Below are 21,151 nucleotides of genomic sequence, written 5' to 3' on the forward strand. Positions count from 1 at the left end.
GACCAGAATCCAAAACACAGGCAAATGCCAGCATTGCCATGTGTCCCCCTCCATATTGTCCGGGGTCCATCCATTCTGCATACAATCTGCATTTTTGTGGATCGGATCCAAACCCATTAATTTCAATGAGGCCGCAAAACATGCAGACAATCCATTCTGTGGCCTCACCAAAAACATAGAACATTCTTGTACCAAGTTAAAAAAAAATATGGCAGCATGCACTGCGCCGATATCCATGTTTTGCGGATCTGCAATTTGCAGACCTCAAAACACATACAGTCTTGCGAATGAGGCCTTATTGTAAAACCGCTTAGGTTATCGCTAGATCAATGGCTGCTTTTGTTAAGGCTCATTTTAATATTACCTAATATTTCTTAATTTCCCATGTGCATATTTTCAGCAGACTTTAGTGTTCTAAACATAACAAAAATGGTGATGGGGGTGCTTGGAGTCGGACCTGCATCAATCAGATATTGATGACCATGCATTATAAAGCATGTGTGCTGAATGTAGGAAATGAATGCACTATGATTGCATATACGGTACCTTGTACTGCACCATACAGGGGTTACTGACGTCTTGATTTAATAATGTGTTGAATTTGCCTGCTTTTATTGTTTTGTGTTAACAAATGCTATTATACTGTATAAGACTAGTATCTGCCAGGACATAATGCTAGGGGAACTTAGTGCACCAATTTGTACCTACCCAGAGGAAGGTCGTGCAACATATAAACTTGATGCAGATGTTGACCTTTGTTGGTTATCCCAAGTTCCAACAACTGAGCCACCAAAATATTTTGACCAATTCCCACACTTGATCCGGGAAAATGGAATTTCTAAACCCCTTGTTACATGCTAGTGCAGAGCTCAGAGAAAGATTACGGATTGATTCACTGCCCAGAGCTGTGGGTGTCAAGCATGGTTACCAATAAAGACACTGTCAAGTATCTGTATCTTGTTCTGCAGTAACCCAAGAGACTGATGAAGCAATGTTTTAAGAAAAAGAATCCAAAATGCTGACATAATTAGGAACTGTCCACATTGCACTAAAAAGGCATAAAAATACATGTAACTGCTCATAAAGAAAATGGCCGCAATGTTTCTTTGTGTTTTAAATAGCTGCCCACATTCTCAATGCATTTTTATGGTAAGTGGAGCTCTAGATTACAATTATCTGTTAATGCCATCAGCCTCTCATTGTGCTACTACACTAACAAGGAAATCCCTGTGAAGATACTATTTCAGAGTAGAGAGTGAAATTGGAAGACCAAACTTTAAGCTGATCCTACATGGAATAAATTGACAAAGATTTAACACTTTAAATGACCTGATGTATCAAGATTGACGCAATATTCACTTCAATATAGCGTTTTCCCCATTTCTAAGGAGTTTTCTGAGTATTTTAGTTCATCAGTATCTGATTGGTGGGGGTCCGACACCCTGCACTCCTGTCGATCAGCTGTTTGAACAGGCTGCGGCTCTCCGACGAGCACCATGGCCTCCTCACAGCTTACCAAGCACAGTTCCATCCATTGGATAGTGGCTGTGCTTGGTATCGCAGCTCAGCCCCATTCACTTGAGTGAGACTAAGCTTCCTCCTAGGCCTCGTGACCGATGAACATGATGTCACTGGCCTAGGAATAGGTGAACGCCGTGGCCTCTTCAAACAGCGGATCATTGGGGGTGCTGGGAGTCTGACCCGCATTGATCAAATATTGATGACCTATCTAACATGGTCAACATGTTGGTTCTGAGTTTGTATGTTTGTTTCTACTTTTACGTGTTGACAATTACTGCACAGTTTTTGTCAAAATGTCACGACTTGGATAAAAAAAATTGGATGTATACTATAAAAAATTGATGTATACTTCTAAATATATTAAGAATTTACTTACCTAGAAGAAAAGCTGTGTGTTTACAAGTTATCAATGGTCTCATGAAAATTGTTCCAGGACATCAGGGTATTTTTGAGGTAAGACTTTAGAAACTTTTTAAAGTCTGTTTAGAAGATGGTGCTTTACAAGGATTGTGGGTTTAGTTGATCCAAAAAGTACCAGTATAGTTGAACTTTATATTTTATGTTAAAGAAACTAATTCTATTGAAATCATTTTGTTGGGAAAATTTGACATTAAAGAGGATCTGTCACTAGATTTTACAAAACAAGTTGCATACGTTACTAAACAGATCTGTTACACCGGATGATGTTTGTATAATCATGTCAGAATTGATGTATAATCCTTTTTGAAATTTTTCCTGCCTGATATTAAAATGAGCATTTTGCTGTATTTGCCGGGTTTTTTCACGCACCATCAGGGGACAGTAGCTTGCATTCAGCAGTGAGTGATTTCAGCAGCAGCAGGGGAGGAGGTACACTGAGAGGAGCCTGTCAGGCTAGGTGCGTAGAGATTGAGTTTAGATCATGAATGCCAGTGAGCGCTTTCACTCTCTACTCGGACTCGTTAAATGCTCATTTTAATATCCGATGGGAAACCTTCTAAAAAGGATTTTACATGGATTTTCAAAGTAAGAAAACAAGTCTCATCAGGTCTGAGAGATCTTTTTAATAATGTCTGCTGGCGAAAGATCATCCCTTAAGCAAATCCATTCTAACAATAAGGGGTTTACTACTCACATAGGATCGAGGCAGAGGCATGCCATGCCAAGCCTTTCATTTACGGTTTTAGAACTTGCTAACCCTAAATAGTGCAAGATATGGAGAAATGAAGAAAAAATTTATAGCGGCACTCACTATAAAGTAATATTTGCAGCTTTATTTTGGTTAAAAACTGGAAAGTGCGGGCACCGCACAGATGTATCAGGCAACAGCCGTTTCGTGCTTCCTACGATTTGTCAAGCCTCCTATGACGTGGTCGGGGGTGTGCACAATTTCTAACACTCCCTCTGACGCGCCAGGCTAAACAGGTGAGATGATCATTCCCAATCAATGCATAATAAACACATCAAAACAAAATAAACCCATGTGAAAAAAACACGTCATATAAAAACAAATCAAACAAAAACCGCCAGGTCGTTCTTGTCATTCAGTCCTAGAGAACCCATCGCATTAGTTTTAATAATCCATGCGGCCTCCCTCTAACAAAATCTGTTTTCTATCTCTTCCTCGTTCTGGCATCTGAACCACTTCTAATCCTGCACACTTCAAAACATTGTTGCTTCCTCCATGTTCTGCATCAGGGGCGTAGCTATAGGGGAAGCAGGGGAAGCGGCTGCTTTGGGGCCCAGACCCACAAGGGGCCCCCTCAGGAGGAAGATTTCATTGTCTGGGCCCCCTCAGCAGTATTATACAATCACTGTGACGGTAACGTACACTACACACAGGGGTGAGGATAGTGACCACTGCGCTCCACCCTCACCCCTGGCCCTGCCTACTTGCCTCGCAAGTCCTAATGACAGGGGACAACTAGACGGCAGTCCCTAACTTAGGATACGTGCTGGGAAGACAGACAAGACAAATAACGGAACGTGAACGGACCGGGTCAATACCTAGAGAGCTACGCAGTACTAAGGAATGAGCAGAGAATAGTCAGGAAAAGCCGAGGTCAAATACCAGGATAGAAACGAAGGACAACAGAATAGTCAGGTGGAAGCTGGGGTCAGGATACCAGGAGAGATGCGCTGTACAGGAGGAGCAGGCAGAGAATCGTCAGGGAACACAGGATCAGGTAAGTATGCAGGAACAAAACAATCACCAGATACCTAAAATTAACAGGCAACCTGTGGCCAGCAGGCTGCCTGTATTTATAGTGGGGAGTGAGGGTCATGTGACGTGGCCAGCGTCACATGACCGACAGACAGACAAATCGAGCACCGAGTGATCAGCTCGGCGCTCAAGGCAGACCTAGGGGCAGGGAGCCTCCCAGCTAGCAAAGCCGCCCTGGGAATGAGGCCAAACACAGATCCTCGCTCCCGAAGCTAAGCAGCGGGTCTGTGGCTGATGGGAGACCGAGTGCACCTTTGGCACCCCGTGACAATCACATTAAATACAGTGGCACTGTAGGAAATGGACGGAACACTGCCGGAGATTGGTCTGAGAGCTCAATCTTGACTAGTTATGGGAGTAGGGGGTGCAAAGAAGTTGCTGGGGGGGCCACTGTTCTGCATGTATATGTTCGATTAATCTGCTGGCCCCAATTGTGGTTTCTATCGACTTCCTATGTTCCCTGAATCTAACATAAAGAGGTCTGAAAGTTTTGCCTATGTAAAACCTCCCACATGGACAAATGAGGACATACACTACAAATTGATAAAATGGTTAACTACATGTTCCACTCCTCCTATTCGGAGGTATCTATGCTTGTACATAAACCTACACATTGAGCAGTGACCGCATGAGAAATTGCCCCGCGGTACAGATCTGCCTAACCAATTTGAATCAGTCTTTGGTAAGTTACTCCTAACGATTACATCACCAATGGTTCTGCTCCTCCTAAAACTGATGATAGGAGTCAGTTTTTAATCAGAATAAAGCTGCAAATATTACTTTATGGTAAGTGCCGCTATTCATTTTTTCTTAATTTTTTCTTCATTTGTTGATTTTTGTATGGCTATCAAGCAGAGCACCACCATATATCGCATGTTGCGAGTGCAGGTGTGAATATAGTTAAACATTTGTCACACTCAGCAGTGCCGACCCTTTTTCTTGTATGGACACAGTGCAAGATATGGAACCCATTAATTTCAAGATTACAGAGGAACTGGACAGTATAATCAGTACTATTATGTATATTCTTCTTCAGTATCTCTAGTACACATTAGCTGGTCTGGATACATTGTTAAGATAAGACCCTTTTACATTGGCCACTGCGCAGGTATAGAAAATGAATAGAACGTTCCCAATAACTACCTGATCATGAATGAACGTGAAAAACTGCATTTACATGAGGGATCATTTAGTCTGTATGGGGACACAACAGATCCTACTACGACAGTTTGTCCTCATACAGTTTCATTGTTTGCTGGCAGCAGATCCCTGCTTACACAGGGGGGTTAGTGCTGCTGACAAACAATGATTGTAGGTGCCGGATGATAAGAAGATGCGGTCAATAGATGAATGAGCGTTTGTATAATTAGCCGATGCAAATGAGAAGACCTTGTAAATGTGAGCAAACACTCACTCCTGATAATTGCCCTCATTTTCAGCATATGTAAAAGGGTCTTTAGTTACATGAGTATCTATCTATCTATCTATCTATCTATCTATAAAAATTAAAAAAAATGGCAGCACCGGACCAAACCTCACAATATGAGGTGCAAGCCCAAAAGGGACAAGACAATAGCCCAAAAATACAAAAATGGAAAAAAGGCAGCACACTCCAAAAGGACAAATAAATGTGCAAAAATTAGTTTACCCATGCAGGACGCGACGTTTCGGCTCCATACTGGAGCTTGAGAGAGGGACCAGTATAGAGCCGAAACGTTGCGTTCGGCATGGGTAAATACATTTTTGCACATTTATTTGTCCTTTTGGAGTGTGCTGCCTTTTTTCCATTTTGGTATCTATCTATCTGCCATCTATCATCTATCTATCTATCTATTATCTATCTCTATCTATCCTCTATCTGATTATCCATCCATCCATCATCTATCTATCTATCTATCTATCTGTCTGTCTGTCTGTCTGTCTATCTATCTTCACAATATGTATTTAAAAGTCTATCAGCCTGAGGCGGTTTCTGTAATAGAAGCATGCTTTGTTGCCAATCACAGTGCCTCAATACTATGTGCAAAATGACAAGAAAATTGAAAATATAAATCCGAGTGTCATGAATCATTTTACACAAGATTTTGTCATGTTTCAACATGACAACTTTAGCACAAAACGGGAAGGCAAGATGCACGCTGAGGATATTAACAATGGTAATATCACAAGATCTTTCACAGGTTGCTGTTGAGGTCAGGTGGGAATATTTACAGAATATTTAGATAAGAAAAATTAACGCTGAAATATTATGTCCCTGGGTCCTGTTATAGAGCGATCACTAGTTGTAATCCTGAACACTCTCAGTAGTAGTAAGAAGTAAGTTGGCCATACATTTTCGATAGCTAAACTCTTGTTTGGTTGACATCTATCTTTTCCACGCCCCCCCTCCTCTCCCATACACATCTTGCATACTCAGCTCAGTCAAGCGTGCATGTGTCCTGAATGGGGAGAGGAGAGTAAGCTGCTGCCAGACCCCTTTGATGGAGGCTGAATGGGGAGAGGAGAGTAAGCTGCCGCCAGACCCCTTGGATGGAGGCTTATCTCTCTGAGCATAAAAGGCTCAGGCATACACATTACACTCCTTTTCCATAACCAACCTTTTCCATTACAATCCATTTTAAAGAATAGGGAATTTGGTACTCTTGGGATCAGAAGCATATCCATTGGAAACACACATGCCTGGAAGCCCACAGGATCCTTCACTACTAAAAGAACCATAGTACTATAAATAGTAATTGATAATTGCACAATTGTACAGCAGCTCACTATATAGTTTTGTCCTCCTGCCTGTGGCACTCAAGATTTTGAGAAAATACGCCGTCCATCATGTCGATACAGCTATAGTCTCTAGGGTAATGGTGGAAGTTGTAGTTTTACTAAATCTAAAGATCTACAGGTTGGAGAACAAAGTTATATAGCGTGGCTTTTCCTTCTGTATATTGCAGTGTATGCCCATATTGATGGTTATATCAGGATAGTGACGCCACATTGAAAATGATGAGATGCCCTGTGAAGATTCTTCAAAGGGAGGTAAATGATCACAGAAAATGCTTTGCAACATGTAAATGCATTCATGCAGGCAGCATGTTATAGAGAAGGGGAGATAAGCTGATTGATGTATAGTTTTTGGGAAAAAATACTCTGAACACGTTTGCACTTTTTTTTATTTTTTATTGTTTATTTGCTTCCTTAAATGCAGAATTTAGCAGCAACTTTCTAATTCTTCATTAGGACTTTTACTTCTACTTTACTTCTAGTGTGTGCATCTTAGCCTAGGTGCTGGTGCTGCTAAATCTGACATAAATATGTAAGAGCACTGCTCCTGTTTCTGTTGGCTCTCTCTGCTCTCCTCCTCCCTTCTCCCACCTGTTAGAGATAGCAGCAAGAGGTTGTAAATCAGTTGTGTGCAGAAAAGATCCAAGATGTGCAGGTTTCACAGACTGGGAGGAAAGACAATTTGCAGACGGTCACATCCACATGAGAGAAGTCTGAAACTAGGAGCAGGTTGCAAATTAAAAGGGTTTTCTGAGATATGTTTACTAATGACCTATTCTCTAGTGCTGCCAGTGCCTTGTTATCTTATCGGCGGATGTCCCAGGTGCCGGCCCACCACTGATCAGATGACCTCTTTATTTGTCATAACGTAAAGGGAGCTGGTCGCCACCATGGTGGCTGCAGTGATGTCCAACTGGATATTGACATGGAGGGAGCCCAGTGGAGCATCGCAAGCCTGGAGGAAAGGATCAGGGAGCTTGCATCGGGAAGCAGGTAAAAACAGGTCCGGCCAAGTAGCCAAACCCCGCCATTGTTTCACAACCCCTTTAAAGAGGGAAAGTACCTATTTAAATGAATAAAATACAGTTTATATCAAATCTATTCCCATAAAACTACATATCAATCTTCTCAGTTCCTACTGCTCTATAACATCCTGCCCATAGATTCAAAACGAGATGTTCCCTTAAGAAAAAACCCAAAGTAGTTTAGGTTGCTATTTTCTAGAACATGTTCAAATATATATTTTTGGACCAACTATAATGACAAAAAAGAATAAAAAGTAATTTATTTATTTTTTGCTTCCCTCCCTTGTTACCTGAATGAATAAGAATTCCTCAAAGATCTTTGAATCAATGGAAATTTGGTGATGAGTCATAGTAAATTGCATGTAAAAATGTGCAATTTGTTTTCCTCTAGTAATTAGACCTCTTACTTAGCAAGAAGCATTAATGGTTTAAAGAGTGTGCCCTGACTTTATTGACATAATGGAAAACACAGGAACCTGAGTGAGAATATAACACAGGGGCCATTACCATATCACTCTGCCATGTCTACTGCATAGAGGCTGCAGTTGACGTCGGCCACTCTGTCAGAAAGGAAGCTCTCCAGGCATTATGCAATGAAGTGTTCTTCCTGTGAAGATATTCTCGGGATCTCAATCAACAGGTAAAGAATGATTTTTACACTGTGCCGCCACACAGCATGTAACCGTAAAAGAATGAGATGGCGAGTGGTCATAAGAGTCATTATGTACCCATTGACATGACAGTGTTTATGTTTCCTAGTTTCTATCGGTAAGAAACCAAGGCTAGAAATCATTGCCTGTAAGAATACATTGAACATTTCAAGGACTAAGCAACTTGCTAGTATTTTTTTCTTTAATTGCTACTTGAAGTGTGACTTCATTTTAAGGCTCCATATGAGTTCTGAGATGTATGGAGCTGTAATACAGAAGCCATTGAACTCTATGGGACCACAATTTTTTTCTGGATGGTTCTAATTTCATACGGAGGCCCACAGAGGTGATTTCATGTCTTATTACAAAGATACTATGCCATAGAAGCAACACTTCTAGAGAAGAATACCTTCATAATTTGGTGTTGCAGTACCTACAGCTCTAAAATCTAGAATGGTAAGAACTCTGTGTGTTCTTGTAACAGCTTCATAAACATCACCTTGCCATTGTCACCGCCAGTTCTGTGAGAAGGTCTGGCAGACGTCCTTCTCTACCTCTTGCATGATGTTCTTTGTTTTGGTTTCACTTTGTCATCTCCTTTCCTTCTCCCAGGTGTCACTTATTTAGACTAATCATCTCCCTTTATATTCCCTCCTATACTGCCTCACTTTGCGGTTTATACTACTTCCTGGATGAAGTGTTCACTCCTGGAGGCTGCTGCTTCTGTTTACTCAGATAAGTCTTTTCATGTATTGTGTTTCCTTGCTGGCTTGATTCTAGGTGACCCTGACTCCGTCCGTATTAAGTGCAGGGAGCCGGTGGTCGTGTCCCCTCACTATTATAGGGTTTTAAGGTGTCACACAGTCTTAGGTACGTGGGCATGCAATCGTCTACCATTGAGACCCTTGCATGGGCATAGCAGTCAGGGAGAGCTCTTAGGGTTTTATAGGGCTCACCTATATGCTCCTTATTTTGGAATCAAGCCAGTCGGACGTTTATTCATAAGTTCCAGCTATCTGCAACATCATCCGTGACAGCCATATGCCAGAGGTATAGGCAGGGATCAGTGCACCACCTGGTCTCCAACCAACCACTGTCCCTACCTACTTGGATGAAAGGCCCTAAACAATGGCCTCCAGCTGGATGGCAGTCCCTACTCTGATAAGTGCATAGGACCTAAGGGGAAAGTTAGACAAAACCAGGTCAGAACCAGGAACAATGATAAGGGCCAAAAGGAGAAGAAAATCGCTAAACCAGAAAGAAGCCGTATTTAGAACCAGAGGGTAAAGTCAGACCAAACAAGGACAAACACAGAGTCAATACCAAGCTGAGATCAATACCAAGAGAGTGGACCAGAAGCCAAATCAGAAGTCCAAAAACAAAGTCCAATACAGTCAAGGTTCAGGAGTCCAAAAGTCCACTGCATGTCTAAGTTGGCAAGTAAGGTTGAAGAACCAATCATAGGTAACTGTCCACAACAGTAGCTTGTTTAAATATGAAGCTTAACACCAGCATAGGAAGCAGGTGCTGAATCTGATTGGCCAGCATCCCATGTTGTCTGGTAGTGACATCAGAGCACACAGAATGCTGGCTCTGAATCCAATTGGCCTGAAGCCTATGAAGGTGAACGGTGGGTATGGAAGCAATTTGCTCTTGTACCCACCACAGTATTTATCCTGCAGACTGACTGGGAAGGTGGTCTGTACTGCAGTGAGCGACGGACAGCAGAACAGAGCACCCGATCAAGATTCAGTCAGCAACACGGTTTTCTGATCCGGATGTAATTTTAACAATCGGATTGGGAAAACTGGACAGAAATGGCTGAACCCACACGTGCATGTTACAGCAGTATAACATAAACATATACCCAAATAAAACAAAGTTATAATGGAAAAACCTCTTAGGGGAACAAGATGCTGAAACATTTTATTAGTATAACATCAGACAGTATATAACTTACACTAACCTTTCCAAATATACTTGGTGACATAGTGGAGCTGGCATATCTGTACTTATTTATACATCTCAAATGGAAGTGTATAAAGGTCCATGTATAAGCCAGCCTCCTCTTAAGGACCAACATATGGTGAGAACAGCATGAGACCAGAAATCTATCCTGTTCATAGTCATTATACAGCTAGTGATAGGAATGCAATAGTGACAATGCATTTCTAAGGGACTTATTGGGTCTCCTGTGGAAAGGCTAAACATTTTCTGTCATGTTCTTTTTCAGCAAGATAATACTCCATGGCACAAAGCTAAAAAAAAAAGTCCTGGAATAGTTCCAAAAATATGACAGTGTAGTCTGTGTACAGTAGTGCAAGGGCTTCCCCAGCTACTGAGACTCAATTCAATACAACATCTGTTGAGACCAGCTATCAGGAGGAGACGTTTGCCACCAGCAAATTTGTAACACCTACAGTATATAACAATAGAAGTCAAAATGTAGCAGAACTCTGTTAAAATGTTCGTCCAGGATTAGAAACAAGTCCGCTTTCTTCCAAAAACTGCATCACACGGCCAAGTTTGAAGGCCAATCTTGTGAGTTTCTGATGTGATCATTCAAAAGGATGCATTGTTAACAACCCTTTATGCAATTGTTACTAGTGTGTGAGGCTTCGGACCAATGGGCATCAATACTAGGGCAGTTTTTTGTTGTTTCCTTTTCTACTCTTTTGCGTCTTCAAATGATTCATCCTGACCCAATTGTGAGATACGACCATTCACTCCACATACTCTGCCTTGGTGGCACTAAGGATGCCTAGATATTTAGTTACTGGAAAACCTCTCCACCTCTTCCCATCTGGACACTTATGGCATATCGATAATATATGCCATAAATGTCCCATAGGTGCAGGTCCCATGTCTGGGACCCACTCCTATCTAAAAACGGGGCCCCAAAGTATGGAGAGGAAGCCAGACATTCAGGGGCACCTCTCCATTCAACTCTATAGGGCTTCTGAAAATATTTGAGCAGCATTTGAGCAGGTATCAGAGGATTGTGCTCGTAGCACCAGTTATCGCTAGGAGCTTTACCCTTCCTGACTGACATTGTTCATTTAATGCTGAAAATACTAGAATTATGTCACAAATTTGTTAGCATGTACTAAGAATTCATTAAATGAGATATAGCAATATTTCACTATGGAAAGAAATTGCAATTAAATCTACTATGGAAATATAACCAGCACAGTTTAAAGGCACAATGGTGATGTTCATAACAGCATACTCTTAAATAGTGTTGAGTGAACTTGTTCGGCGTACAAGGTCCGGATTCGGGTTATCTAAGAATTCCATTATGGATTCCGCTACCACAGACCTTAAGTTATGGTCTGTGGTAGCAGAATCCATAACGGAATTCTTAGATAACCCAAACCTTGTACGCCGAACTTGAAACCACAAGTTTGCTCACCACTACTCTTGAAGGAATGATCATCTGGTGAACGATTGTTTCACAGACATGGCCATACACAGTTGAGTATATATTGGACATTACAGTCGTCCATATTGGCCGTACATGACGCCAGTCGTTGGGTGAAAGATCTTTCTGGGAACATTCTTTCAAAGAAAGAAATGTAGTCTGTGAATATTCTTGAAACATAGGTAACTTTTTTCAGACAATGATGATCTGCCATCAGTTGGCTAAATTGATTGTTATTAAATTTCACCCAATGAACTTTCATTTTAGTTGAAATCGTGATCAAGAATACATTAACCAAATTTACACAGTCTCATGCATGTTATGTTTGATAAGCTAGTGATGAATTGTATTACTTCCCCTAATTTATTTTCTGTAACCTAATATTTTTTATTTATTTAATGGGTTGTTTAAGAAAATCCCTTATTAGACTGAAAGCACCTAGGGTACTAGCTAATCACATAAATGGTCGACCATGTCATAAGTGGATATCTAAGTGTGCTTTATTAGCAACCCTAGTCTCTGTTTAAAAAGGGGGAATCCTTAGTGGGAGACCCTCTCTATTATCTCCATATGCACTAATAATGAATATGGAAGTTCCAGCCTTCATGAGACAGCTCATTTAAAGGGAGTGTGATAACCGCTCTGACCGTGCTAAACTGCTGACATGACTAGGTTGGAACTAGGGAGCGTGGAACAAACATACCTTTTGTGGAGCTTTTCTCATAAGGAGTAAATGGACATGAAGTTTTATTCTGCCAATTTCTGCTCTCTCAAGTGTCCAGAAGGAGGAGCTTCAATCAGCAGCTCAATCTTGAGAGAGCACTTCACAGTGAAGCTCCTCCTTCTGTACACGTAAGACAGCGGAATAAAACTTCATATCTCTATTACTCCTGCACCACATAAGGTATGTTTGTGCTTCTCTCCACAGCCCCTACCTAGTGCTGTCAGCAGTTTAGCATGGTCAAATGACAGCCCCTCTTTAAAAGCTATGGACACGTTTGGGGCAATTTTTTTTTTTTACGAATTAATTGGAGCTAAAAATAAGTTTTTTTAATACATGCAATTAAAAATCAGTCTATTTGCAGACTGTCCTTCCTGAGTTCCATCAGCTGACAGCTCATGTGAAGTCTTATCTCTGATCTCCTGACCTCGTAAACACTCATTTAAGCCATATTCAGTTTGATAAAGGTCCATTCGCACATCCGTATGTGTTTTGCGGATCCACAGATCTGTGGATCTGCAAAACACGGACACCGGCAATGTGCTTTCCGCATTTTGAGGACCGCACATCACCGGCGCTATAATAGAAAATGCCTAATCTTGTCTGCAATAGCGGACAAGAATAGGACATGTTCTATTTTTTTCGAGAACGGAATTGCGGATCCTCATTTCCGGATCTGGGCAGCAAATAGTGTGGCCCCATAGAAATGAATGGGTCCACAATTCCGTTCCACAAAATGCGGAACAGAATTGCCGACGTATGAATGGAGCCTAAGAATTTTGTTATAAGGTGCATGTTTACGATCGTTTGGCCGACAGCTATTTAATGACGTTTGATAGATGTCAGTACAACATTTGCTGGCATTACAGCTTATCTTATAACATTGCAGTATTTACATTTGTTGTTCAGGCATCACAGTGCGTCCATATGTGTATTACATTCCGCCGCATTTTTTGTATATACGTCATTACAACATGTGCTGTTGTTACAATCTATCTTGATTAGAGTTGTGGCAGTTTTCAGTATTTCCATGTATGTATGTCATTAGCCTTGTATCAGAGATTATTCCTCACCTGTTGTGTATTGGTCACCTAAGGAACCCTACCAGGAGAAATGCGTCGGGACAAAATAGGGTGATCTAGGGTAATTAGGGGTAGGTTCCAGAGCAAAGTGCACCCACCATCAGGGTATGACTCTGCTGATAAGGGTAGTTAATTAGGGTCATTCTAGGGCTAGTCCCCCCCCCCTTTTTTCTAGTCTCTAATAGTTTGGTAAACTGTATATGTTTGATTTATTGCCCAAAACTGTGGGTAACTTTTTGTTTTTTGTTTCTTGTTGGCTGAATATTTTGTCACTTATGGGGTGATCCTTTTATCTTTATATAATTACAAGTGAAGTTTTATATTCCATGCTTTCCGTGATATATACTTCTAGCATGGTTCTTATTTAGTACAGCAATTTTTGTACTTCTGTGAATAGATGTTCTACATTGCCCTGAATTTTGTAGACTTAGGCCAGGAAAGACAAGTGTGAGAGCGTAGCTCCCATCTGTTGGAAGCCACTTTGTCGCTAGTAGATGGGCCCGACTCAGTTTTGATCAAAAACATGTTCAAAGAGCTTCTAATTTCCATATAGTAAATATAGAAGTAATGCAATTCAGGGTTTTCCATGTTTCCAGCATTTGCATGTGCCTTTGCGCATGGTGCAGTGTGCTGCTGCATATAGTGTTCATCTAATTGTCTACTGATTTATCTATACTATCTACCAGTATAAAATAGTAATCATATATTATCAGCATTTATTGCAAAATGAGCACAATGCAAAATTTCAATTCAATCAACCCAGTCCACATTTTGCACAATATACAGGCTAAATACCCGAACTAAATACCAGAAAAGCTGCGCATCCCTTCCATGTATCTCACCATGACCATTACATGACATCATAGTATTAACAAAACCCCATGGTATACAAATACGCCAGCATAAATCTCAGTACAGTCGCTTAAACAGAGTCAGCTCTATTACATCTTTTTAGACTGTGCCGTGTCTATGAAGAACATGCTGGGCATGCAACTATTCCTGGTTTAATTAGTGTACAGAGAGAGTGGGAGTGTTGCTGAAGGTACTGGATGTTGTCTTATTAGACAGATGTTACCTATTAATAACTTATAGCTATCATATACCCAGTACATTATATGGTTGTAGAATTTCAGTTTTTTTTTAGCCTTAGTAGTGTTGAGTTTGTCATGTGTTATTGCATATATTATGTCCTATTTCATTTGGAATACATCTAACCCCTCTGTTAATGCATAGAATCTTTTAAGGGATGCTTGGGGGGGGGAATGAAGGCGGATGCGTGAAGGGGAAGGCTAGAATTACAAAGAAGAAGAACTGTGTGTGTAGAATAGGGACAGGCTGGGAAAGCTGTCAGCCAGGGAGTGAGAAGGGAGGAGCTGAGGCTGGGTGTGCCTCTTAGCAGAACTGCTGCAAACCTTAAAAGCAGCTACCTGCAAGGACATTACTTATTACAATTTTCTTTTCCAATTTTAGCAAAAAAATTTTTTGGGAGAGGTGGGGGTATAGGGGGTTGAATAGGTGCAAAACTATACAAAACATGTTTTACCATTTGAAATCTCAGTGAAAACACCTGATATACTAGTCCAAACTCTGTGTCAGGGCATCTCCACATAATTTATTTATTTACACATTTTTTGTATTTTAGAGTTGTTGAATTTATTAAAACCAGCATATCAGTGATTACGTGTCATACGTTCATTTCTGGAGTCCTGCACCTATCTGACATTGGTGGCATATCCTAGCCATAGGCTACCAATGTCTGAGGTGAGACAACCCGCTTAACCAAAGGCTATGGCATGGAGCTCTGCTTATCCTTTTGATCTCTCTATTCTAATCAGTGTATGACTTAAGTTCTTGTTTTAGAGATGTTACTATAATTCCAATATATAATGCTGAGTGTATGTGTGTGTGTGTGTATGTATGTCCGCTAAAGGAATCCGTCTCATTTACAATCACGAAATTTGGCACACAGGTACATCAGGTGTCCGGGAAGGTTTTAGACCAGGTCTCAGCTCTCTAGCAGGTACCATTCCTGAGATATTCCCAAAAAATGCATTAGCCAATAGAAGCCTGATCACATGACCCTTATCAGCCACTAGAAGCTCGCAGGCCCTTAGTCTCCACATGCACACAGTTGGATGACACTGTTAAGGGAGCGGAGTGCTGTGGAGGTCACAGTTCAGGGGGCAGGCAGGATGGCCATTCAGGCCACCCTCAAAAGACGGACTTAATAACCCTGCCCCCAGGTCCCGCTAAGCCACACCCCCTCCCACTCCGCAGCCGATGGGGATTGAAAAAATGAAGGTAAAAATCTACTTCTATCAGCTGCAGGGGTGGGGTGCATTTGACTTTCTCCCTGCAGCTCATGCTCAGACAGCACAGTGCTGCTGTCTGAGAGTGAGCTGTTCAAAAGGTCAAAAGGACATCCCTGTGTCCGTCCAGGCCCTGCAACGGACAGAGGACAGGGAGTCTGAAAGCCGGACTGTGCGGCCTAAAACCAGAACTCTGGCCACCCTAGGGGCAGGCTGCTGTGGAGGTCACAGTTAAGGAGACAATCCGCTATGGAGGTCAATGTTAAGGGGCAGATTGGTGTAGAGGCCACTGTTAAGGGGACGGGTGTTGTGGAAATCACTGTTAAGGAGATGGGGTACTGTGGAGGTCACTAATAGAGTGGCGGCCGCTGTGGAGGTCAATGTTAAAGGGGCGGGATGCTGTGGAGGTCACTGTTAAGGGGACGGACTGCTGTGGAGGTCACTGTTAAGGGGATGGACTGCTGTGGAGGTCACTGTTAAGGAGGGCGGGATGCTGTGGAGGTCACTGTTAAGGTGATGGACTGCTGTATAGGTCACTGTTAAGGGGATGGACTGCTGTGGAGGTCACTGTTAAAGAGGCGGGCGCTGTGGAGGTCTCTGTTAAGGGGACGGTCCACTATGGAGGTCAGTGTTAAGGGGCGGGTGCTGTAGAGGTCACAGTTAAGGGGGCGGGGTGTTGTGGAGGTCACATTTTAAGGGAACGAAGCTCTGTGGAGGTCACTGTTCAGGGGGGCGGGTTATTGTGGAAATCACTGTTAACGAGACCGGGTACTGTGGAGGTCACTAATAAAGGGGCAGCCGCTGTGGAAGTCACTGTTAAAGGGGATAGTGCTGTGGATGTTACTGTTAAGGGGGCAGGCCGCTGTGGAGGTCACTGTTAAAGGGGCGGGGTACTGTAGAGGTCACTGTTATAATGGATACTGTCAATATCTTTTAACAGCACACACAAACATTAAATGAAATAGATGAAATATACCCGTGCAAAGCCGGGTCCTTCTGCTAGTGTACTTATATATGTACTTATTCTACATTATGACAGGGAAAAAAAAGGATATATTGTGATTTTATCACACAGTGCTATTCTCTAGGTAGGGGGCAAGTGAGTGAAACCCATCTTAGAGCAAACCACAAAAGTAGACTTTCTAGAAAAACCCAACCTGTCCAAATTAATTTTTTCAAAATTTCAGACCAATTATTGGGAACAAGCATTCATGGGAACGCTCATTTCTGATAATTGACCTGTATAAACATGTCATATTTGCTAATTTATTTGCATGTTTTATTGGAATGTGTAATCAGAAATGTGCTGCTGATAATCAATAGAACTGAATGGGGAAGCTATTGTTCCTCCCCTATTCACTTTGCATCAGCCTGTGTAACAGACCAATGGAAACGAGCGCTGATTGAGGTGTTTATCGTTGATCGGTACTCATCCTGATGAACATCAATCCGTCTAATAGGGTCTTAAAGGGAACCTGTCGCCATGAAAATGCAATGTAATCTGCAGGCTACATGTTATAGAGCAGGAGGAGCTGAGCAGATTCAGACGTAGTATGGTAGAAAAAGATTCAATATAACTAGGAAATTATTCATTTAAATTCCTGGTAATTCTGGGCTTTGAAGTCAAGGAGGTGGGCCTATCAGTGATTGTCAGCTGTCTGTGCAAATGCAGCCATAAAGGGAAGGCTGTCAATCACTTATTATGACCACTTGAAATTATAGAAAGAGCAGGTGAATGAAATTCAAGTTAGGGCTCATGCACGCGAACGTGTGCCGGCCGGGCCCGTGCTGCAGACCGCAAATTGCGGTCTGCAATGCATGGGCACTGACTGTAGGGCCGTTGTATGCGGAGGCAGGACCCATTCACTTGAATTGGGTCCGCGATCCACATCCGGCGGTCTGCACTGCAAAAAAGTAGTGGATGCACTCCGTGATGTGGTGCAAAAAACGTCCGGGGCCTGCATATTGCGGAACCGCTGTTTGCAGGCCGCAATACGGGCCCAGCCGGCACAGAATCTTTTTCCTGAAAACTATACATCAATCTGCTCAGCTCCTCCTGCTCAATAACATGCTGCCGGCAGACTGGACTACATTGCCTAGTGACAGGTTCCCTTTAAGCCTACCGACTAAGGTCTTGCAGCTCTCATACGCATTAGACTGTCTAAGAATCTTTATATCTAAGGATACCTCATCTGTAGAGAACTTGAATTGGCACATTATCAGAATTTTTACACAAAGCAAAAACGGTGGTACCCCAAAGGTTTAAATAACACATTTGGCACGAAAAGAGTAAAAAATATAAATAACTAAAAAAAATCGTAATTTATACTTTAAACAGCAAGTTCGATCAATGCTACCAAGGCTTTCGAAGCTGCGATGTGATGCAAGGACTGCATTAATGTGCCGGGTAAGCCTTCACAGGCAATGTCGGTGCGGAGCTCCTCTCACATAGAGATGGATAAGCTTAGGGAACAATGTATGCACTGTTCACAGAGCATATCCGCTGTCGTGCGCCAGGAATCTAGCATTTACACTGTCTGCAGTACACAGGCGTGACTAGCATATATGAGCCATATCCCTGCACTGCTAATAGCATGTCAAACGCCCATACCACAAAGCCCGGTCTGCAAAAAATGTCACACTAATTAATCCTGAGCAAAACTTTTATGTCTGTGACACACATCGTCGTGTAAAACGCAGCGGCTAAAGAGCCGGCAATGCCCACTATTGACTGTCACATAGGCTCTGCTGTGTAATCACAGATACATGCATGCAAACACTGTACTGTCATTTCTGAGGGAGGGGGGGATGTGCATGCAGGGACGCAGATGGTGTCGCTGGGGAATTTGAAATCTATAGAAGTGATGTGCGCACAAGGCTGCATTAAAGAATTACCAGTGTACTTGGCATTCAGTGGCACTTTGGGATCTCATTTTTTTCCCATCATCACCAGCTATGACGAAACCCCCATAGAAACATCTCACCGGGGAATACACATCTTTCCCAGGCTGGCCACCGTATTTAGGATGGTCTTTTACTACCATTGTAGAATCCATGAATAGACTGTGTAAAAAAAAAATTATAGAAACTCTGAAAAGTGTTTCAGCCTAAAATGATGAACATTAGGGTCAAAATTTGGACATGGAGGTTGGTTCTAGACTGACGAAAAGTAGATTTGACATGGCGGATATTTTTAGCTTTGACGACGGGCTTTTCCAAGATGATGACGAAAGCCCATTTATCAAGAAGAGCAGGCAAAACCAGGAATGGGTGGAGGACCTAGCATCTCACATGAAGGTATCTGAGTAGACTTATGTGTCTACGGCATTATGGGCTGTCTTCAGTGGACAATATGGTCTAAGGGTACGGCCACTCCTTTACCGATGCAGTTTTGGAAGCTAAAAATCAGGAGTGAATCGTAAAAAGGGGAGAAGAGTATAAAGGACAGAGATGACTTCTTCATTTTTTTGAGATTGCTCCTGGTTTTGGCTTCCACAACTGCATCAAGAAACCTTGATTGATGCCCAATCGGTCAATCAGATGAGCAGCTGTTCATTACTGTTATGTTCCTCAAACTGTAGCTCTCCGGCTACAACGTTGGCTGTCAATGCATGCTGGGAGTTGTAGTTTTGCAACAGCCACAGGTTGGAGAATACTGATTTAAGGTGTATGACTTTAATAATAGATACGTAACCTCCTAGAAACTATGCAAGTCTTCAAAACACTAATTGAAAGCTAGTTTTAAGCAACAGGCATCTGTTACACTATAATTATATGTTATGCTGTGCTGCAAGCTGGAGTGAATGTGACGAGGGAGGCAACGGAGCTGACAGCAACGTACACAATATATCCGAGCCATACTTCGCAAGAGCTGAATTTAGAACGTATATTTAAAGGTGATACTTCATATGAAGCTGATGATCTGGAATGCGTTCTAATGAGCCAGCAGCATGTGATGTGCACTGCTTAACCATTTCACAGCCTTGTGCATCAGATGGCACAACAAGTCTGATGGGATGTATAAAGCCATTTATAGATGACAGAAGAAACATGGAAAGTGACATTTTACCAATATCGCATTGACGAAGGAATTAAGTTAGGCAGGGACACGGAAGTCTAGGAAAGTAGCTGCTAATGTAGGTTCACGTTCCAATATGTTAGACTGCATGAAGAAATCTAATGGACATGTATGCTGATGCCTGCTGTACGTGACTACTTACAGGTGACATTCTTCACCAGTTTAACCGTCCTGCTCATTTTGATAACTGGTCATTTGTCCCCAGGCCACCATGTCCAACCACTGGTGACAGCGTCCCGGTAACCTGAATACAACCAGCCTATTTCTCATCCAGTTAGGAAAAAAAATCATTGCTATCCAACATTTTTAGACAGAACTTGGCAGATTTTGCCTCTTTTCATGGCCGTAGGAGAAGAGCCTCTGCTATGTACATTAGACCCAGCCTTGCCATGAAATGTGTATCACCAGCCATAAAGGTTACAAAACAACTTGTGGTCTACAGATGTCCCTTGGGCATTCACACATGCCAGCCGCATGTCTGGGCACCACATACATGCAACAAGTACGTAATAAGCATTGGAGATACTCACAGCGCGCAGCTCCCGGGTGCGATCCTTCATCCTCACCCTTCCAAAGGCTACTGGGCGATCTGGTCGGTGACGAGGAGTGACCGATCTCGACTCAACCTTTCAGTAGGACTGGATGACTCTCAGTGTGTATCGGTCACACTGGGCATCCTATAGATAAATCTAGGTCAGGGCAATCTAGCAGCTATCCCTATATTCTCTAGCAGTCTGATCTGCTTAGACAGGCTGCCTATTCATCCTGTGCAAAGTAGATGGCTACAGATGGCAGGTAGACATGCTGCCCCTTCTGTGATCTCCTAGCACAAAGCCCACTCCTTGCAGCAATCACATCCCGTCTGCTGAGCACAGTTCTCTCCTGCGATCACATCCTCCCCTATCTTCCTCTCTCAGTCAGGGGATTGTGGGTAGAGGTGGGGCTTCTGCTGTGTGTGCAACAGTGTGATCCCTCTCCATCATGTGTGACTTACAGGCTGGGAGCTGGCCCTGGTGCTGAACACATCACACCTGCTGCATCCAAAACTCATCATCTGTAGAGCAGTCACCTCCCAGGATAATACTATCATCATCATCCTCGCCATAACAAGGGCGGTTCCATCTGCAACTTCTATCTTGAGTTAAAGGTTTTCCTTAGAACTTAGGGTACGGCCGACACGGTCAGGTTTCCTGCTGCAGTTTTGGAAGCCATAATCTAGAGTGGATCATAAAAGGAGAAAAACCATAAAGGACAGATACGACTTCTCCTCTATTTTGAATTCACTCCTGGTTTTAGCTTCCAAAACTGCATGCAGAAACCTGACCATGTGGCCTTAAGAAAACCTTAAAGGGTTTCTGTCATGAGA

General features: G+C 42.4%; 1 protein-coding gene across 2 annotated transcripts in view; it reads right to left on the reverse strand.

The window, feature by feature from the left end:
- STX1A (syntaxin 1A) overlaps positions 1 to 20,656 on the reverse strand; it is a 205,160-nt gene extending 184,504 nt beyond the window's left edge. For both annotated transcript variants that reach the window (XR_005777469.1, XM_040423603.1), the window contains exon 1: positions 20,316 to 20,656. Coding sequence is in view for 1 of the 2 variants with exons in the window: in XM_040423603.1 (XP_040279537.1) it covers positions 20,316 to 20,345 (30 nt within the window). In the remaining variant the exon portion in view is untranslated. The remainder of the gene's footprint in view (positions 1 to 20,315) is intronic.
- Positions 20,657 to 21,151: the final 495 nt, after the last annotated feature.

Source organism: Bufo bufo, chromosome 3 (genome assembly GCF_905171765.1).
Source record: "Bufo bufo chromosome 3, aBufBuf1.1, whole genome shotgun sequence".
Classification (NCBI taxonomy): domain Eukaryota; kingdom Metazoa; phylum Chordata; class Amphibia; order Anura; family Bufonidae; genus Bufo; species Bufo bufo.